The sequence below is a fragment of the Struthio camelus genome, chromosome 7 (genome assembly GCF_040807025.1).
Source record: "Struthio camelus isolate bStrCam1 chromosome 7, bStrCam1.hap1, whole genome shotgun sequence".
Lineage (NCBI taxonomy): Eukaryota > Metazoa > Chordata > Aves > Struthioniformes > Struthionidae > Struthio > Struthio camelus.
Genome location: NC_090948.1, coordinates 38,924,674 through 38,944,336, shown reverse-complemented (window position 1 = coordinate 38,944,336; position 19,663 = coordinate 38,924,674). Strand labels below are relative to the sequence as shown.

At 36.7% G+C, this 19,663-nt stretch overlaps 1 protein-coding gene across 7 annotated transcripts in view; it reads right to left on the bottom strand.

The window, feature by feature from the left end:
- Positions 1 to 1,262: 1,262 nt before the first annotated feature.
- Positions 1,263 to 19,663, bottom strand: part of TET1 (tet methylcytosine dioxygenase 1) — a 95,217-nt gene continuing 76,816 nt past the window's right edge. For 6 of the 7 annotated variants that reach the window (XR_011142272.1, XR_011142273.1, XM_068950890.1 and 3 more), the window contains 2 exons: positions 17,536 to 17,875; positions 1,263 to 11,910 (listed from right to left, as the gene is read on the bottom strand). Coding sequence is in view for 5 of the 7 variants with exons in the window: in XM_068950890.1 (XP_068806991.1) it covers positions 10,769 to 11,910; positions 17,536 to 17,875 (1,482 nt within the window). In the remaining 2 variants the exon portion in view is untranslated. The remainder of the gene's footprint in view (positions 11,911 to 17,535; positions 17,876 to 19,663) is intronic. The other variant, XM_068950894.1, reaches the window with a different exon arrangement.

The following is a 19,663-nucleotide window of genomic DNA, read 5'->3' as shown; positions in this document are numbered from 1 at the left end:
TCCCAGGGACTACATGCACCACATCACATAATGTATTTTGTATTACTAAGGAGTTATTGGAGCCTGAGGGTAGTGGCATTTTCCTGCTTTCTAGGAGATTCCAGTTTTTTGGAAGATTATTTTAACAGCAGCTTTTGCTGTTGCATTTACTGAAGAAGGGAAGGAAGCAAATGTGAGCAGTAAGAATTTTTTTCCTTCTTTCCTTCAGATCTCAGGAACAGGAAATCTCTCTAGTATTGTTGTTCTGTGCTAAAACGTTACATAGGAAAGCTGACTAGGGCTGAGGTCTGCTGTGTCTCCAGAAAAAAAAAAAGTACTCTCTAATCTGAAACAAATAAAATCTGGACTGTTTCCACTGGATGGGAATTAAAAGCCACACTAAATGATTCCCATAACCTTGCCCTGCCAGACAGGGCCCGTAGGAAAATAAGACGCTTCACGTAAGAGCGTTCACAAACATTTTGCTCTTTCGGGCAACAGAAAATGAAGCCCTGAATTTTCCGACTGCTTCTGCTGCTGTACGGCTCTGCCTGGGACGGTTCCGTCCTGCAAACAAGCACAGGCAGACCGGGCATCAGGGGATCGGGTAGCTGAATGCTGTATGCTCCTGCCTGTTCCTGTCCACTGCAGAAAACCCACAGACTTTGATAAGCCCAAACTTAGTCCTCTAGGGCTGAGTTAACTCATGAATGTATTTCTAAATGTAACAAAGGTTATTAGTGATAAAGAGTGTCAACTTTTGCAGAGGAGATGTTTCAAAAGCTGAAAATACCTTTATTAATACTTCTCTTACTCTTCCCTTAAGACGACGACAGGGTAAACAATATAAACGTAGTATACAAAATCTAGAGAATTTAATGTTTGTATTAGAATAACTTCTTGCTGTAGTCAGAATCTCTTTGATGAGCTTCTCAGTACCCTCAGATATGCTGCAAAACTATTTCTAGGTCTAGAATCACCAATGTTTTAATTCCCATCTAAAACTTAAAATGATGTAACGGTTTTAAATGGTCAGTAATAAGCTCTACTATATTTGTGTGACATCATATTCTGTATTATAAACCAGGGCATTAACCTTGCTATAAGTCATATGGCACAGACTCTCCTGGCCTAAATTTTCAGTCCTAACTCTAGTTACTTCAGCATGACTTGGTTTTGGGGGAATCCAATTTGTGTTGGAAAAACAGCATTCTTTTATTTCTGAAAGCATTTTACACGAAGGAAGAATGCAGGAAAGAAAAATTAGACGACTAAGTGCAAAATAGAAGTATAAAATTTATTTAAAACCACCCACAAAGTTCTGTGTAATCAGGAATGATACAATTTGTAATAGTCTTTTTAAAAACTCATGACAAGATTTAAAATATATTTTCAATTACAGTATTCATTTAGCCTTATTCAGTTAGGACAATAAAAAAATGAAAGTTTACGTTCTAAACAGATGAGACACACAAGAAAAATAGAACAGAACAGACAATTTCCACAACAACAATTTTTACATGTATGTTTCAATACTAGTATCAACATTTCAATGCATCTTGCTACATAAACATGAAATCATGTACAACAACTGCTTGCACCAAAAAACATAGCTTAATTAGATCTTTCAAGTAACATGCAGTCACAACTCACAAGTCTTCAAGTACTGCTGGTAAGGGTTCCCTTGTCTGCAAAGAAGATTTTAAGGTTCAGTTCCTCAGCTAGCGTAACTCTTCACAGCTCCATTAGCCTTATGAAGCTATGCTCAGTTAAACTAGGAGAGAAATATTTTTCAAAAAAGGAAGTAACTTTCATACTTTCTCCTGTAAATACTGTGACATAATGAAGTGCTTTTTCATTCTGATTATTTTTTTCTCCCTGTACATAAGCTTCTTTTGTTTTTAAAAAGTTATTTTATGTTTCAGATCTAAATACAGTAGGTTGGTAACTGGAAATAATCCAAAACCTCAAATTCAGAGCTCAAAAATAAATATCAAATGCATCCCAAAGAAAGAAGGAGAAACAAAGAAAGAAGAAGAAAAAAGAAAATGCTGGCAATTTTTTGTAGTTTGCTTTGGCATACCATTAATTAATTTTTTTATAGCAGGGAAAAATTCATTAGCCATAGCATTTTAGTATGTTGTGCCCTTACAAATTAATGTTCTTTCTTATGATACCAAGTTTTAAACAGCATTTTTGACCTAGTATAATACTGTCACATTATGAAGAGCTGTCCTCTTCCAAACTGAACAAATAATCTTAGAATAATTAATTTTTAAAGCCTGAAGCATCTAAATGTTTGGATTAGTTAGAAGTGGCTTTCTTTTAATGATATTGGGATATCAATCAAGCAGGTTTGCTTTTCTGGCCTACAGTTATCTTTAATTTTGAGAACTAGAGACTCACAAGTTCAGACACTGACTTTTTGAGTTGCGTGGGTTCACACAACTGGCATTCACAAAGTTAGCATAAAATCTGTTCTCAGTAGGTTCTACAGTATCACTACAGTTTAGAAAGTTAAGAATGAAAATAGAGGATTTTGTTTTTCTCAAAAATAGTATTTCTCTTTTTTGAAAGAGAAACATTTCATAACTGGAATACAGTGGGGCTTGATGCTCACACAGTGCACCCACTGGCTGCAAAGGAAGCTTTGCATGACTCAAGCATGTAGAACAGGGCCAACTTTGTCACTGCCTCGTATCACTGCAATTAGGGTAGACAGAAAGTGTTCGCTTTTCATTTTGTGTCTCAAAATTCACCCCACTGCGGCAACATCAGAGTACTGCACACCCTGCTGGGTCTTAAGTCAGCAAAGAATGGCCCTAAGTAGATTCTCACAACCCCATTTTATGTGATCAAATAAAAGGGATCAAATAATGAAAAAAAGCAAGTAATTATTTGAAGAAAAAATTGCCCAAACTTATTCACAATTCTGCTAAATTTCTGGCCAGGGCATTATCTTGAGGTACATCTTTTACCACATTCTCTTTGTAGACAAGGTTGGAAGAAGGACAGCCAATATAAATGAATACTTATAACCTGTTACAAAACAAACTAGACCAGTTTCTTTTCAACCTATTTCTAAACTAGTAACAATCTGGGTGTTACTGGCCAATATGTCTGCAATAGGGATATCATGAAATTGATTTCTGATGATTGTACAAATCAGTCTTTTGGTAACAGTTCTCATTTACACTAATGACCTTTTATACCACTACCAGTGTAAAGGGATATTCCAAAGGATGTCAGCTAAAGGCATAGCCATTTAAGGCCCCTTTATCCTTTTAACGTGATGCGAGGGACAGTAGTGTAAATGAGAGTCAGGCCCTTTATTCTTATTTAAAAAACACACCCAAACCCTAGACCCTTTTCCATTACAATATTATAACAAAAATACAGATATACATGTAAAATATTTATCAATCATTCATTTCACAAAACTTTCCAGAACAGTGACTAAAATGTTCTGTGGCAACAACTGCAATACTGAACAGTTCCCTTGCTCCATTGCAACAATGCTTCTTTGGAATACAGTTCATCTACTGTAACTGGTAGCTCTGTAGGTTAACTGCCACATCTGTCCTGCTTCTTACCTATGTACTTTTTTCAGGTCTACAAGCTGTGTCCTTTCACTTTACGAGGAAAGCTGGTATGGTGTGCAAAGTGTTGAGAATAGCATTGTCAACTTGTCGCACCAAACAAGAGTCAGTCACCTTAACATAACTTCTTTAGCACCCCAGTCTTGAATTCATTGCAAGTACACTGTTGGAAGATTCTAGCATTTTAATATAAATACAGATGGAAAAATGATGTGTATAATGGTCCAGTAGAAAAAAAGATGCTGTTGTGGGAAGAATTAAGGATACGGCACTGAGAAGCATCTTGTATAATTTAAAGCTAAAGTGATGAGTACGTGGTTAGGCATTCCAAACACCATTGGGATGAAATGAGGAATGAGAGTGAAACAAGGATTCTTACATGTTTGTATCTCAAAAGAGAGAAACAGTGATGCTGATACTCCTATACCCTTTAAAAAAAGGCAGATCATATTTAATTATTTTCTGTTCAAGCTCAATCAGTTCCACTTGCCGCTGCAGAGGAAGAACAAAAAAAAATCTACTGTTCCACTCTTTTCCAAGCAGTCCAACGTCAGTTAAGGCATTTAACTTAGGCAATACTCAGGCTTCTCACAAGGGCTATGGCTGATCTCTGCACAGGGATATAACCAGAAGGTGCAAAGAAACACTTCTGCTCTTGTAATTGTACACAGTCTGCAGAGTCTGTCTTATGTCAGGATTTGAACAGAACTAATAGGGCAATTCACAAGAAAAGAGGGCATGACGAGATGCTTGCAATAGAAGGGAAAAACATTCAACTCTGGAGAATCATGCCTGTGAGCAGTTAGTTTGCTGGTATTGCAAAATGTCTTCTGTTCAGCTACTTGCCAATATAAGAACAGAGTGTAACAATTACAACATCAAGAGTTCAAAAAATTAATTGGAAATATTATAATTGGACTTAGAAACAAGAAAACACTGAAAGATAATGGAATGTCTCTCTCTCTTCTCTTGGAATGAAAAATTATCAAACTGCAATATTCTAGGCTCCACGTAAGAGAACATGAATTAAAACCATAAAAAAGAAACAAACTGCTGTTTAAAAGATAAAAGGTGACTGGAAGAAAGAAATTTTGGAAGAGTCACAAAAAGAATAAATTCTTATGGTATTCCTGAGATGAAGATTAGCTGATTTACATACAATGCACAGACAGTTTGGGAGAAAAAAATTCACAAGTAGGCTGACATCTATATTGCTACTGCCGGATAATAAAGTAGAGCTACAGGGAGTTAATGGAAAACTCCTAGAGTAGCTGTAAGCGTTTAAAGCATTCAACAGCAGATTATGGTATAACCTAGTGCTGACTGTCAAAATAACTAACCACAGGAGACGATCCATAAGGACACCATGGACTAAGAAAGGCAGCTGCAGTATCACCGTCATCTATTGGATTAGAAAGCGATACCTGAAAGCGATACCTGCTAACTGACGCTAGTAAAATTAAATGTTCTTGAGGGAGATAACACAGTGCTATGTTGAGAATGAAATGTCACCATTTAGGAAACAAGTATACAAATTACAGCATTAAACTAAAAATTGAACTCACTCTTCTGAAATTACTCAAAATGTTTACTATGATGGCAACAAAATACACATGAAATATGTTTTAAATCACTCTTTAGAAGAAATAAGCGATCTATATATATATATATATATATATATAGATGCCTGATGAAGTATTACTGTTAATAACGTTTGGTCTTTGGGAAAACCTCAAGTATAAATCTCTTCCTTTATGCAATTTTACTTTTGCAGCAACATACTGAAGGACAACCTAAACAACCTGTGAAAACTGTTTGACTACAGTATCAGATAATTCCAGAAGACATTGAAGCCACAGTTTCTCTGCTATTCCACAAAAACGCAAAGTAGGCATATCTTCAGGACTGTTGACATTGGCCACTCTTAAGATCAAAGAAAGCCCCAAATGTGTCCAACCTTATGTATTTAAAATAAGGTGCACCAAAGAAAAGTATCAATAGAAAGAAGTACCCTGGCAGCCACAGATGCGCACAGAGAAGGCTGGCTCAAAAGCCAACTGCATCCTTCACAGCTCCGTAACTTATTAATGCTTTGTGTCCGATTAGCTTTCCTCATTCTCCAACTTGATCCCGGGAAGAATGAGCAGACCGGTGATGACAGCAGCGCTTGCTACCTTCTCTGTATACACAGATTAAAGAAAGGGTGCCATGAAGCTGACAGAGAGTTCACTGAACACTGCAGGAATACATTGCTGTTATGTATAAAGAGTGTGGAAGTGGAATGCAATTTAGTTGTTCATGTATTTGAGGGTGTGCTTATTTCTTCCTGTTTGCACAGAGATTACAGGATTTCTGTCAAAAATGGAGAAAAGTTATTTATAAGTAACTGGATTAGAAAGCTGACGACCACTTGAAATAGGAAGCTAATTTCAAAGAGAGATAAATTTCATAGGAGATTAAAGGGCAGTTTGAACCTTACATTTTACATATAAAGCATGCAGATACAGTTTTATTCATACGTTTCCATAAAATCTTTCTTGCTGAGCAACCCACTGAATAAGAAAAACTAAAAAAGGTGTCAAGAATAGAAGCCTGAAAGGGGTCTGAAAGAGACCCAATGGTCTTGCATGCCTTAAAACTTATAGTGAAGATATTATGCCTTTCTACAGCCTTTGAATCACTTATCATGGCTACCAACAATATTTCCCATGAACCTCTGTATTTAACCAAAAGTACAACAACATTTATTCCAAATCTCTCTCCTTCTGTCCTTGCAAGCCCTGTTATAATTGTGGTAGGGTTGCAGGGATCCGAGTAGGCACGAACTTCGGTCGATAGTATCAGTATCCATCCAGTTAAATATGAAAATTGCTTGAAGGCTTGATAAATTAGCACATTGCAGTCAACAGGGCTGCAGCAATGTATACAGGACCCAAATGTAACCCACTGGATTTAGCCTAATACTGCAATGCTGTTAAAAAGATCTTTTAAAAAAGAAAAAAACCTGTTGTATGTTACAAGTAATCCTAACTACTGAAGAAGCTGCCATTTTCCCATGCTTAACACAAACTGTTGCTTAAGAAACTATAGTTATTTCCTGTTTTCTGTACAGAGAAGCACTGTCATAGTTGAGATAAGGACTTCAAACAGCAGTTATTCCTAAATAAGAGTTAGCTTAGACAGATCTGAATACAACTGCTCTAGCTAGCAAGTCACAAATAATTATGAGTTCTTTAAAAACTTTTGGGATCTTGCAACTAAAACATTTTATAAAAGTAATTATTGTTGTTTTCTGTAATACAAGATAGCATGTTGCAAATCCGTTAAAGAGCAGAGAAAACTGCATGAGTAAAATTCACTGTTTAATTGGGCACTACTGCAGTAATTTCAGCAGGGAACCAGTGACTCGAACAGAACTGACTTCTGCAGAAAGCGTTACTCCTTTCCTTCAAACTGAAGATGGAGTGGTAGTACTGGACCCACTAGAGGAAGGGATGGGACACATTTCTTCTGGGAGGTCAAAGGTGTCCTATGTTGGATCAGAACAGTTTTCGCTAGCGTACTGTGAAAAAGTACAAACACAGCCTACATCAGTAGCCATCATCAGCCTACATCTGTATAGCCACCTACTGTTTTTTCACTGAGAGCATAATGCCAGCTGCTAGAAACCAAGCAAAGTATGTTGGTCTGACCTAGCCCTTCGCAGCTACCTTAACTTTGGATCCAGTTTCTGATCTGGCCATGCTGGAAGGACTTTGTTAAGGGGTAAGAGCAAGTTACAGAGTGGTTGTGCGGGCCAGAAAGCAATACACCCACAAATTTGCCAATGTCAGGAGACAAAGTATTGTTATAAAATGATAACCTTCCTCAAACTCAAAAGAATTTTTTTTTTTTTTTGTGTACAAGACTGATAAATACTCTGAAATGTTACAATAAATAGCACACAGTTGTAAAAACAGTAAATAGTTGTATTTTCTATACCGCAGTACAGTAATAGAAAATATTAGCTTTCTGCTGTGTGCCACACCAGGAGATAAAGTGGCCAGCTAACCTGCCTGTTAGATATACATTGAAAAAGTAGCTAGTTAATAGACAAGTCAAGGAAAGAGCACCGCAAATGATATTTTGTTGTACGCGTGACGTATTTTTGTCACGTAAAGTATTCTTTAATAGAGTAGTAACTGTGAGCTTTAGCACCTACCAGTTCATACCATTACTGTTACGTTAAGATTTATTTTTCTCTTTTAAAATTTCCATTTCAAATAAGGTAGACCCGGACTTACTGATGCAGTCACTTGAGAGGTGACTTGCCAGGGGCTATGTTAGGAGGTATCCTTTTATATGCACCTATTTCCGTTTCTCAGTTCTTCGAGGAAGCTGCTGGTTTTTCAATGGAACATTTTTATCTTGAAGGTTTCAATCATACATAAGTTAAAGACTGACCTTTATAGGGGAAGATTCAAGTAAAAATGATCCACTTTGATGCTGGGAACATCTTAAAAGGTAAAGAGATGGCTCTGTGACTTACTCATTTTGTGTAGAAAGAATGTTATTCACATAGGAGTGCTGAATGAGAAATGATTTTTCAGATTGCATTATACAAGCTAAAGCTATCAGCACTATCAGTGAAAACAATAAACTATTCTTTCCTGTAAATGATTTATCACGGTGTAGGACAAGGGGTTTCAGATAGTAAATATATTAATGGAACAGCTAGAGAATGTACAGTACTACTTACTGTATGGACAGCTGGAATTCTTACTAATCTTAGGCTCACCAAAAATATACAAGTTTTAAAATGGAAATCTAAGGCACACAAAATACCATAATGATTTGATGTGTACTGTATATTACATAGTCAAGAAGCATAAAACTGCTGGTACAAAATGATGGCATAATATTGGTTTTGTTTTACTATTATTTACAATCCCTTCATATCCTCTATCTGAACTAATATTAAGCTTTGAACTAAAATTTGCAGCATACCCGGTTTTACAAATTTTACTTAAAATAGGTAAGATACAAAGAATGGGTCCAATTCCGCCATCCTCTGCCATCAACATTTTTGTTAATTTTAACAGGAATCTGTAGAATTGAATCCAAGGTCATTACATACTGATTGCTCCTCCAGACCTGACCTGGCTCCTGCAAACACTACACGTATACATTTACACAGGAGAATAATCTCATTGATCTACGGCCATATTTAAGTATTTGTAGCACCACGGTCCTAACTGGCACTATGTGTTAAAAATACAATTCATGTAATTTTCGTACTGAAACTGTAAATACAATGATTACAGTTCAGCTTTTCAAGAAAAAAGCACCTTGTCTAGGTTTTAAATAAAGCCAAATCTAGATATTTCGAATTCCTTTGTTGCAGCACCACTACATGATAATATTATCAAGTATATTATTAGTATATTTTCACACTGGAGAACTCTAACCTCATTATACCTATGGGTCACCCAGCCGGGGAGAATCCTGAGGCATAATTAAGGTACAGCTTGATCTCTGGGCCTGATCCTGCAGCTCTCGGACACGAGAGGAGTCCCCACTCGAGCAGGCCTCCTGGCTCCGATGGGACAGGTACAGTTAAGTAGAACTGTTCTGATGGAAGAAGGTGCAGGATGAGGTTGGTCCTTAGCCAACGCTGTCATTTGGTAATTTGTTTAAATAAATAAGTTTAAAAAAGAAATACATAGGAGAGGAGAATCAGAAAGAAGAATGGGATGCTACAGTATTTGAAAGTAATGGAGTGTCTCTTTTTCCTCTGGTTTCACAAATACTCATTTCATGGTATGTCACTTTTTCAACAGAAACGGAGAACATACATGTCAAATGTTTGGAATGAAGAATACAACAACCCTTTCTACATGACATGTATAGATCACTTAAAATTCTTACAAAACATATTTGTAAAAAAAAACTGTTTGAATTTAGAAAGCCTGAGCTGGTGAACATTACAGACGGGTTATTCTTAACTAAAAATTTGCTGTTAAGTGTTAGAAATTGCTTGCTTTTCCAACACCTCTTTTGTATTTTTCCAAATTAATTATTTTTTCAGAATAGAATAAGGCAACTCTAGGGGGTAATTTTATCCCAAAACAATCCTACCCCTGAGGCATGAGGAACATTTGGTTGTCGTATAACTTATAATGCTCCAAATGAATGAGAGTTACGCACTTATTGCTCAAATAAATCATAACAAATGCTGCCTTTAAAAAACAAATAGTACTCCTAACTTCCAATAGCAACACATGTATTGGCAAGATGTTTCTTAATTTCATATTTGTATTATCACTTGCAAATAATAAAAGTTTCCGTATTTTATAATGGTTGTTTATATGTAACATAAAATCTTCAATGAAAAAGGGCAAGTCTAAAAACAATCATATATGCTATTAGCATACGTACTGCAGCTGTAACAATATGGAACTCTACACAGCAAGAATAAAATGATTTCTTCTGTAGAGTATGCACAAACCTTAGACAATATGATCCTTATACTATACTATTTCAAGTTAATTTTAAAAATAGAAAGTGCTTTTAAAATATATATTTACAGCTTAAAAACAACTTCCAGCCATCATTACCAATAATTTCATTTCATACATAGTGACAAATCTAAAGAGAAAAAAATTCATTGGTTTTCTAAAAGATTCACCTGCAATTTGGACTATATAGCAATGGTTGGAAGTTGTTAAAGCAATGGCACCATGAAGTAATAATTCAGCTTATTTATTTTTAACTGTTCAATGTGGTTAAGCACCAAGAGCTGTGTAGAGCTATTACTGTATAACTTGATTTAACACCATAAAATGTGAACCTGTTAAAATCCCTATAAATGATTTTTGTAGTAAACAGACTTGATTTAAAGCACCAAAATATAAATTCCTAAGGGTAATAAACTGAATGATTCAATCAAGGTTAATAACCTAAACAAAGTCTTTTTTAGAACGTATTAAAACTATACAACTTTTTTTTCTTTTTTGCTTAAAATGTGCTTGAGCACCACCAAATGTTAAAGTCACAGTTTAAGAAGAAATCCCCCCCCCCTTTTTTTTTTACCTCAGCCTTAAAATGGTTGAGATGAACAAATAGTAAACGACATGAGACTTGTTCTTTAACAGCACCTTAAAGAAACACTGGGTAACACTGCACCAAGAGGAGGCATTTGACACTGACACCTATGCCCAATGGTTATAAGGCCCTGCAACTCGGGTGAGGGCATAAGAAGATACTGTTATAACATTATCTTTAGTTACTGTTAATGCTCTGCGTGATGGAATTTGGTTGAACTCATTGTCTTCATAAAACATCTCTCTGTTTTCACTGGTTTGCTTTGCTTTCCTGCTGCTAGAGTTTAGTTCAGTATTTTCCGTTCCCAATCTTTCTGCTTCTTTTTCTTTTTCTTTTGCCCTCTCAGCCATCTTTGCTTCCCACATTGCTAAACCATGTTTTGGCTCATTTAAATTTTTGTGTTGGTAGAAAACTAAAGAAATGCGTGTGGGATGATTTCGGTTGGGTTTTTTAATAGGTGTGGTAGCATGGAGTTCCCGTCTTGCACATTCAATTAAGATAGAACCATGAGAAGGTGCCACAGCAACACCACCAATATCATCATCCAAAAAATTGTGCTCACTGTCTGACCACATTTCCTCGGCTTTTTCTTCAGAATCAGTCGGTTGTCCCAGTGCACTGTTTTGTTTTTCATCAACACAGTCAAAGTCACACATTTGTTCTTGATGGGAGCTACCCTTTTCCATGGGGCATCCATGAGAACAGTCAGCTTCGTTTCCGACTGCATCCTTTGCTGGAGAGTTTAGCGGTACTGACAAATCACAAGAGCTGATCATCTGTGAAGAAGGAGAATTGTCTAACTGAAGCTGACAATTCTGTTTGTCTGGCTGCTGTTCAAGTATACTGGGCAGGGGGTCTTTATGGGCTGGGGGGCCTGGAGCAGTGACATCTGGAAGAATTGGTGGCACACCATTCATCTTATCATTCAGCAAAATTCCAGTATAATCTTTGACCGACACATCAAAGTTCTTACAATTAATATAAGGTGTCACGTGAGGTTGCTTACTACTGCATTCAAAATACCCGTAGGGAACTGAAAAATCTTGTTGAATATTTGTCACTGCTGTTATGTCAGGCTTATGTGCTAATGATGAATATGGATGTAAACTATCCACCTTAAAGGGGGAGGAAGCTGTATACTGTTTTAATAAAGAGCAATTTTTAGTAGTGTTTGAAGTATGTTTCATGGCATAGAGGTGATCAGAAGTCTCCATTTTTATTCCAGGTTTTAAAGCATCTGTTTTGTTCCCTAAAAAAAATGCACACCAAGTGTAAGTATTTTTCCCTCACTTAGTTTATAAAATATACTGTTTACAATATTTTCATAATTGTTTTCTAATAAGAAAGATATAAAGGACAACTCTAAATTTTTCATAATGGTAATTTTTATCTTTTTAAATGAATATTTTTATGACTTAAAATAGTATGTTAATTACCTTGCTGAATTAGTGCCTTAACCTTTTCCAGTTGGACTGCTCAGAGTTGGTATACAAAATAGAAAGGTATGTCACAGGGGGATGAATAAAATAAACAAATAAAATCAAATAAGCACTCGCTCCAGATTCACACAGCCCAGTTCTACCTAGATATTTCCTACCAGCTGACTGTTCACCTTCAGCAATGCCCAATCCAGTAAGAAGCTGTAGGTAAACGATTTTACATTAATTGCTGAAATTTAGGCTGTCCAAAATCAAGCCTGTGAAAAAAAAATCAAAACTCTTGACAGCCTTACCCCAAATTATGACTGAAGAAAAAAGTATGTTTATAGATCATGTTCATCTCACCAAAAAAAAAAAACTGAATTACAATGATCTGTGCATTAGCAAGTATCTGCTCAGAATTAAAAAAAAAATTTCTGGCAACGTACTCCAGGTAAATAAATTGTTACAAACCTGCAACATGTGATTTGGCTCTGTCTCCCCTCTAATTGCCAAACATTAATTATTTCAAATCAGTTTCTAGTCCTGGCACCCTGCAATTGTGCGCTTTTATGGAACGGTCTCCTCAAATGGCTTGTTCTTGTCATGGATAAGTTTCCTTCAGAGTCCACTGAAGTAACGGGAAAAGATTCCACTGCCTTTGACCGCCTTTGCATCAGGCCCTAAAATTGCTTTACGTCTCTCTTGCTGGCAAACCTGCACCCCACAGAGAACTCTTACATAGTCTCATAGAAGACCGGCTCTGTCAGTGTTTCTTTGCTCCATAAATACACAGAATGTTTAACTGCTTGAATTAATACCGAATATAGAAGAACTATCCTCTTTCGTATTCTCTCTTCTAGTAATATATAAATACCTATGTACTAAAAAACAGTATTTCAACAGTAATAAGAAAAAAGCAAACAGGGATAAATTATGGACACACAATACAGTTAGTACACAAATACTGAAATTGTGTAGGAACAGAAGAAAACTGCATCGACTCTTTTAAAGACCTGTTCTATGAAATCAAACCCAAAGTCATTTAATTAAGAAAAACCCACACCAATGCCTTCTTCCTAAAATATTTGAAATAGCAATTGAAAATTGCATTTTCCATCATCTCTGAAAGAGACCGGTATTCTCTGAATATAAGTCTTTACACAACCCCCAGTACTCTCGCAACGGCTGCGGCTCCAGCAAATTCTCCACCTCTTGCCAGAAGCAACTTGCTCTATGGGACCAAGGAGCAGAGATCAGGGTGGCAGCACCGTTAGCAGAGGGGAGGAAGTGGGACAAGGAAACAGAGGCAGCAGGGCTTCTGCAGGGGAGGAGGGCAGGAACTTTGGGGAGACAGTTTGTTTTAATTAGATACAAATAATTCACACTACTGCTGAATCAAACTGGTATTAATGCTGATTTAACCTATCATCTGTGGATTATAAATGTGAAAATATGGTAACTGAAATGGTACCTGCCACTATAAAACTAAGAGGAGAAACAAATGTATATTTAAATTATGATTACATGTCCTCTGAACTGAAACTGAAACACTGAAACTACTTCAAGTAAAAATTAGCATTTTCTGCCTTTATGTATGAGAGATACAAATACCCATCTGGTCTGGCAAAAAGCTACACATTCCTTTGAAAATAAGATTAAACAAAAGTCAGAGGAAGTTTTGATTAGGATAAAAATATTACAGATGTTAATAAACAGAAGTTCATTCAAATTATGCGAGTAATCAGCAACGGTTCGGATAAGATGGCATCATTCCCCATGAACACCTCCTATCCCAACACAATCTGGAGCGACTCCATCGGGACCTGGTGGCTAGCGTACTCCTCCGCCTTGGCCCAGCTGCTCGGGGGCCAGCTCAAAAACTGGCTCTAAGCTGGTGGCTCATTTCTGGTTCTGTACAGGCTAAGAATTGCCAGCCATATGGATTGAGTATTTAGGGAGACAAAATAACCTGTCCATGTGTAAAGATTATTTGTCCAGAATAGTGTGATTAATAACAGGACTATATAAGGAAGGATGTAAGGCCTCTACCTTTAATGTATTTCATAACAATTTAGCATTTCAAAGGCTCTCAGTATTATCACAAATGTAGAAATTTAGAGTTGTGCTGCTCAGTATTGATAAAAGGTGCATGACAAATAGGTCTTTTTAATAGCCAGTGTTCTACAGAGGACTTGACAGCCAGTACTCTAAACAATTCTTCACGTATACGTGTCTGACAAGCAGACTTAAATCTGTCTTCAGCACTAAAACGGTCCTCCTCAACACCATCTTTGCAGCAACACAAAAACATAGGGCTGTCCTCTTTTATCACTTTTCCAGTTACCAATGTGATGAAGACACGTGGGTCTGAGGATTCTTTTAAGGTTTTCAGGTTTTCCAGCTGGGGGGATATAATAACGGCTCTGAAACGACAGTCAGCTATCTTCCAAGAGAAGATACTAAATCTACGTGATGGACAATAGGGAATAACCAGCCTTGTGATTCCTTCAGAATCCTCCTAACCTGCTCCAAGGAGTGTGACTCGCACAGCCTAAAGCACGACAGATTGTGCCCCTTACATACAATGGTCATCTCATCTCATACAACTGCACATTCTCCATATTCTTTTTAATATTTAAAAAGCAAAAGCAGTACTCTGAAATCATCCTCATCAGTACATTTGAGTGCTATGCATTGCATATACCATGTATCGGAATTTCTTCCTTTCCAATGGATGTGAAATCTTTGAAATCTTACTATGTAGCTGAATATTCTTTTCCTCTTATATTAGGAGAAAATTAATGGCAGTATCTGACTTGTTTAATGTACCTCTGTCAGTACTCTCTTTATTCATCATTTACCTAAAACTATACAGCCAATATTTTTCTTCTTTCCCTAATGAGTTTTTCTATCCTTTACTTGTTTTCATTATCTACTTTTCAAACCCTTCTGCCTTTTGTGTTTCAGTGGTGCAACCAGAATTCAATGTCACTATTAATGTGAAGGAACAGTGATTTAAATAACCAATTGTTTCCTTCAGGAGTGACTACTGGATGGTCTAGTTTCACCTCCTAACTCACAAGCTTTTGGATTCTGTGTTCATATTGAACCTAATTATCTCAGCTACACTAAAATTTTTCATTTCTCAGGATTAAAATGGTATCTGCCACTGCCAGAATGAAAAGGACCAACCAATGACTCATCCCCTTCAACAGCAAAAACATGTTTGTACAAGTATAATGCTACAGTATTCTACATCCATTATTTACAGACCTTTATATTTTACTGTGCGTTAGGGTTTTGGAGCAGCAGTAGTGTGCTGAGGGCTTTACAGTGACATCCAGGCATTGTCCTGCGTGGCTGCAGTGAACACATAAAGGCTATGCAGAAATACTTCAAGTTATTTATCTCACGCAATGCACAACACCTTGCGCTTTCCAAACCTGAATTTCCTCTGCTGCAGCTGCCCAGTTACTGAGGCCTCTTTAAAACTGTTTCCGTAATTCTGTGGCCATTTGTGCCATCTGCAAATTGGGGGATGACAGTGTTTACATGTTTTTTCAAGTCACAAATAAGGGCACCAACACCACCTCACCACTTGCAGAATCTGGGGGGGGGATTCCACTGTCAAAACTTCTATGATAAAAGCTTAAATATTTGTATTCCTATCTTATTTTTCAGCTCTGAACAACTTTCTTACTCATGAGAGTATTTCTTTCTCACTCTGTGACTTATTTTTACTAGCACCCTTTAAAAATTACTTTACAAAAATATTTAAAGTCCACATAAATTATATAAGCTAGCTTGACAATGCAGTAATTTTATTATGTTTGCATGCTCAAGGAATTTTAAGATAAAGTCCTATGTTCCCAAAGCATACAGCAAAACTCAGGATCTCATACCATTCCTTAAAGGCTTGGTTTTCAAGTACAGAAGCCATGCTTATTTGTAACTTCGTCATGTTCTGGTGGGCAGTTCCTAATTCCATTTAAAAGAATTTTCTAGTGAGATTACGCGATGTCAGAATTCCTTCCCAAGCCAGAATCCTCTAACGATTCCAGGACTTCCCGTCCACCCTGCGCACCAGGGAAGTTATTAATCATTGCTTCAGAGTTATTGCTGGATGTCTTCCTCGGGGTGGGGGGGGGTGCGCTTTTGTATTTGTTTCACAGCCTATACTATATCTTCTAAACTTGTGTACAGGTTAACTGAATGACTATCTCATTTCCTAAAGGTGTCAATAATACCACTTTTCTTGTTTTTATTCCATCTTGTTGTATTCACAGTTTATTTGTTGCCCCGATTCCTTTACTGAGGTAAAGCAAAGTGCCGAGTACAAATTACAAAAATACATTTCAGATGGATTATTTTGCAGTATTTTTTCCCTAAAATGCAGACATTCTTTTAAATCCAATTCTCCTCTTAAATCTGTCACATGTATCTGCATCTCTCTCATGAAAAAAAAAAATCAAAATTACAGCATGTTGGCTGTCTGATTTTCCTCTATTCTTTCCAAAAGGCACGTAGTCTATGTTTTAATACCGTTAATTTATTTTCTCCCCTCTAATCATGGCTTTTATTCCATAGCTTCATATTCCTTTTCCTCCTTTTCTACTTTTCATTGCTGCAAAGTCCCCCAGATGAGTTTTATCCTCTGTTTTGAAATTAATGGTCCAAAATCTGATCTCAGATACAGTATCATGAATCTAAAGCAACACTGCACAGCTCAGTCAAGTAACGGCTCTACACTGCAGAAACAGGTAACTGTTGCAAAAGACTCTGTGGCCATAGCCACAGAGCCACATCAGCTTATAACACAGGAAAACATGGCATACTTTTTACCTAGCCGCTATCAGATTCCACCTTTCTCCCCCTTACTTAAAATACTTCAAGAGAGAATTTGAGAAGTACCTCCTATTAGATAAAAACTTGCTTTTTGAAAATCGTTTGCTTTGCGCCGATATCCGTGACACTGAAGAATCAGAAGACAGAAAATTGTCTTATTATGCAGTTAAGCGTTATACGTAGTCGACTTCCACAGTTTCTCAGAAAGCCGTTACTTTTCATTCAAAGTGGACAATACCATTCTTGTATTTTCAAATGGTAGAAATTTAAGCCTGTTATTGAGAGAAATATTCCTACAAAAATATTTCAAGATCCTCCTACTGCCATTATTTATTGGAAGAAGAGAACTTGGAAATATCCCATTGGTGCAATGTCATTATCTACCGTTATTAATGTAACACCATGAACTTATTTTTGGGTCATCATCTGTTTTCTCCTGTGCCAAGAGAGAATAATGACTACAATGACTTGTTCATCATCTCCTGAAAAGCAGAATATGCAAATATTTCATAAGAATGAATACTGAGGAGTTTTTCCTTCCCTTCAGATGGAAAAAACACAATATAGTATCAGCAGAGACTGGCAGAATTTAGTAAGGTATCACTCACCTAAACAATGCAGCGCGTTGCTAAGATTTTCTGGTGCTTCAGTTTTCAGCTTCACTGGTGTTGAATATTTTTTATCTATTAACGCCTGCTTTTCAGTCGGGGTCCTCCTTGTGTCTGGTTTCTTTTTCTTTGTAGCTCTAAGAGGCTCAGCTAACATTCGTACTTCTCTGGGAAAAGCTGTAAGCACCTGTATTGCCCCAGCCTTTATCTTGGCTTCCAATCCCTCTTCAGTGCCGAATTCATCTGTTTGTGAAATTTTGTAAAGAGGTAACACATGGAGCTGCTCATCACTTGGAATCACCCCCACTCTCCGGTTATCTTCCTTTGTCAATGTACAGACCTGACAAAAACAGGAACATTTACAAATACAACCACATACATAAAATACAATTATTTAAATATTTAAGCAATCATCCTAGACTTAATCGCTGTCTCATATTTTATGGCCTGAATGCTATAAGTCTTTCTAATGAAAACAGTTGACAAATATTTTGTTTGATTTACAATGCAGAAAAAAATTAAGTGATATCCAAAGAAAAAAAATCTAGGCATATATCTCGAACAGACTCTTTGTTCGGGGAAAATGCAATTTTGGGTCAACTCATATTATCTACAAATACATGCCAAACTCAGTAGATAATTTCAGCTGGAAATATACTGGGAATTCCTAACCATTTTTTTTGTGTGTGTTTTTACAATATATTTGATGCTCAGATTAAGTTTTAAGAATTAAAAAAAAAATTCTGAAAAACAAATGAAAATATTTTGTCTTGGGCTGAACAAGAAGTTTCCAGAGACATGGAACTATTTGGTTTTTTTTTTCTGTTTTGGCTAGCAAAAGAAAAATAACAGCAGTTATTCATGTTGCTCTGTATTTTAAGCAAATCTCAACTCTAACTCTCTGTCTCTCTATCTACGCTTTTCTTAAATTAACACTCTTCCCCAACTCTGCCTGCCTGCTTTATTAAAACCAGGGGCTCAGTTTGGTCTCTCTTAGGCCACTGACCTACTTTCTCTTATACAATTCTATGCTGCTGTAAGAGACTGCAGTCAAGAGGAGAAAGCTGGTTAGATCCAGTTTGATAGGACACATCAGAAGCGTGAATAAACACCCAAACTTTGGCATTTATTAATTATTCTTATAATGTTTCCAAATCACTCCTGGACCTTTATACTACTTATTTTCAGAACTTCTAGCGGTCCAGCCATTATTAATATTAAACATTCACCTTAAAACAAGAGCTAAAAACATCGTTATGCTTGTTTCCTAGGGATAAAATAACTTTCTTAAAAAAAAGAACAGATAACATTTATCTGGTTTTGTACTGTGCTTTCCAAGGGATGGCTATGGTTTTACATTATGATCAAGCATATGAATAATCACACCATTAATGGTTTTATTGATGACATTCAAAAGAGACTATTAGTTCTCACAAAAAGGCACTACATTACTAGAAAACCAGGCATTATTATCATGGCTCAGTAGAGCTGCTACTTCTCTGGGAGTTATTAACTACACACATACAACAATGTGAGCACCATCCAAAGATATAATGATACTCCCTAAACGGAAACATTATCATTCCATCATTGTGTAGATTGTATGCGATGCCAATCACGACACAGTTAATGCGATTTTCCAGACTCTTGTCACCATGCCTAACATTCCAGAGGAGAAGGAGGATATAATTTAGGGAAAACAAACACATTTTATTTTATAGCACAGCTTTCACATAAAGGCATCACAAAATTATCTCCAGAATAATATAATTACAGAATCACAAACTAAAAGTCCTAAATAAATAAGGTAGTTAAGGATTTATAAATAGCTGTATGCAAAGCTTGACAGTTGCAGAGCAGCAAAAGGAGAAAATTTAAGGGGTACAGACAAAGGAGGAGAGCTTTTCAGGTGGCATTTTAAAAAGGATCAGGAGAAGGGCTCTCGGGAGGGTGAAGGGGCAATTAGAAGCCAATGAGTAGCATTTACTGATGTGCTTGATCCATGCATACTTACCACTACTGGGCAGCCTTTTGACTATGAGGAAGATTTAGAAAAAACAACAAGTTGTTCCATGAGCAGCAAACGAAGCCTTGTTTCCTATGTGCTTCTCTGTCCCCACGTACCCCT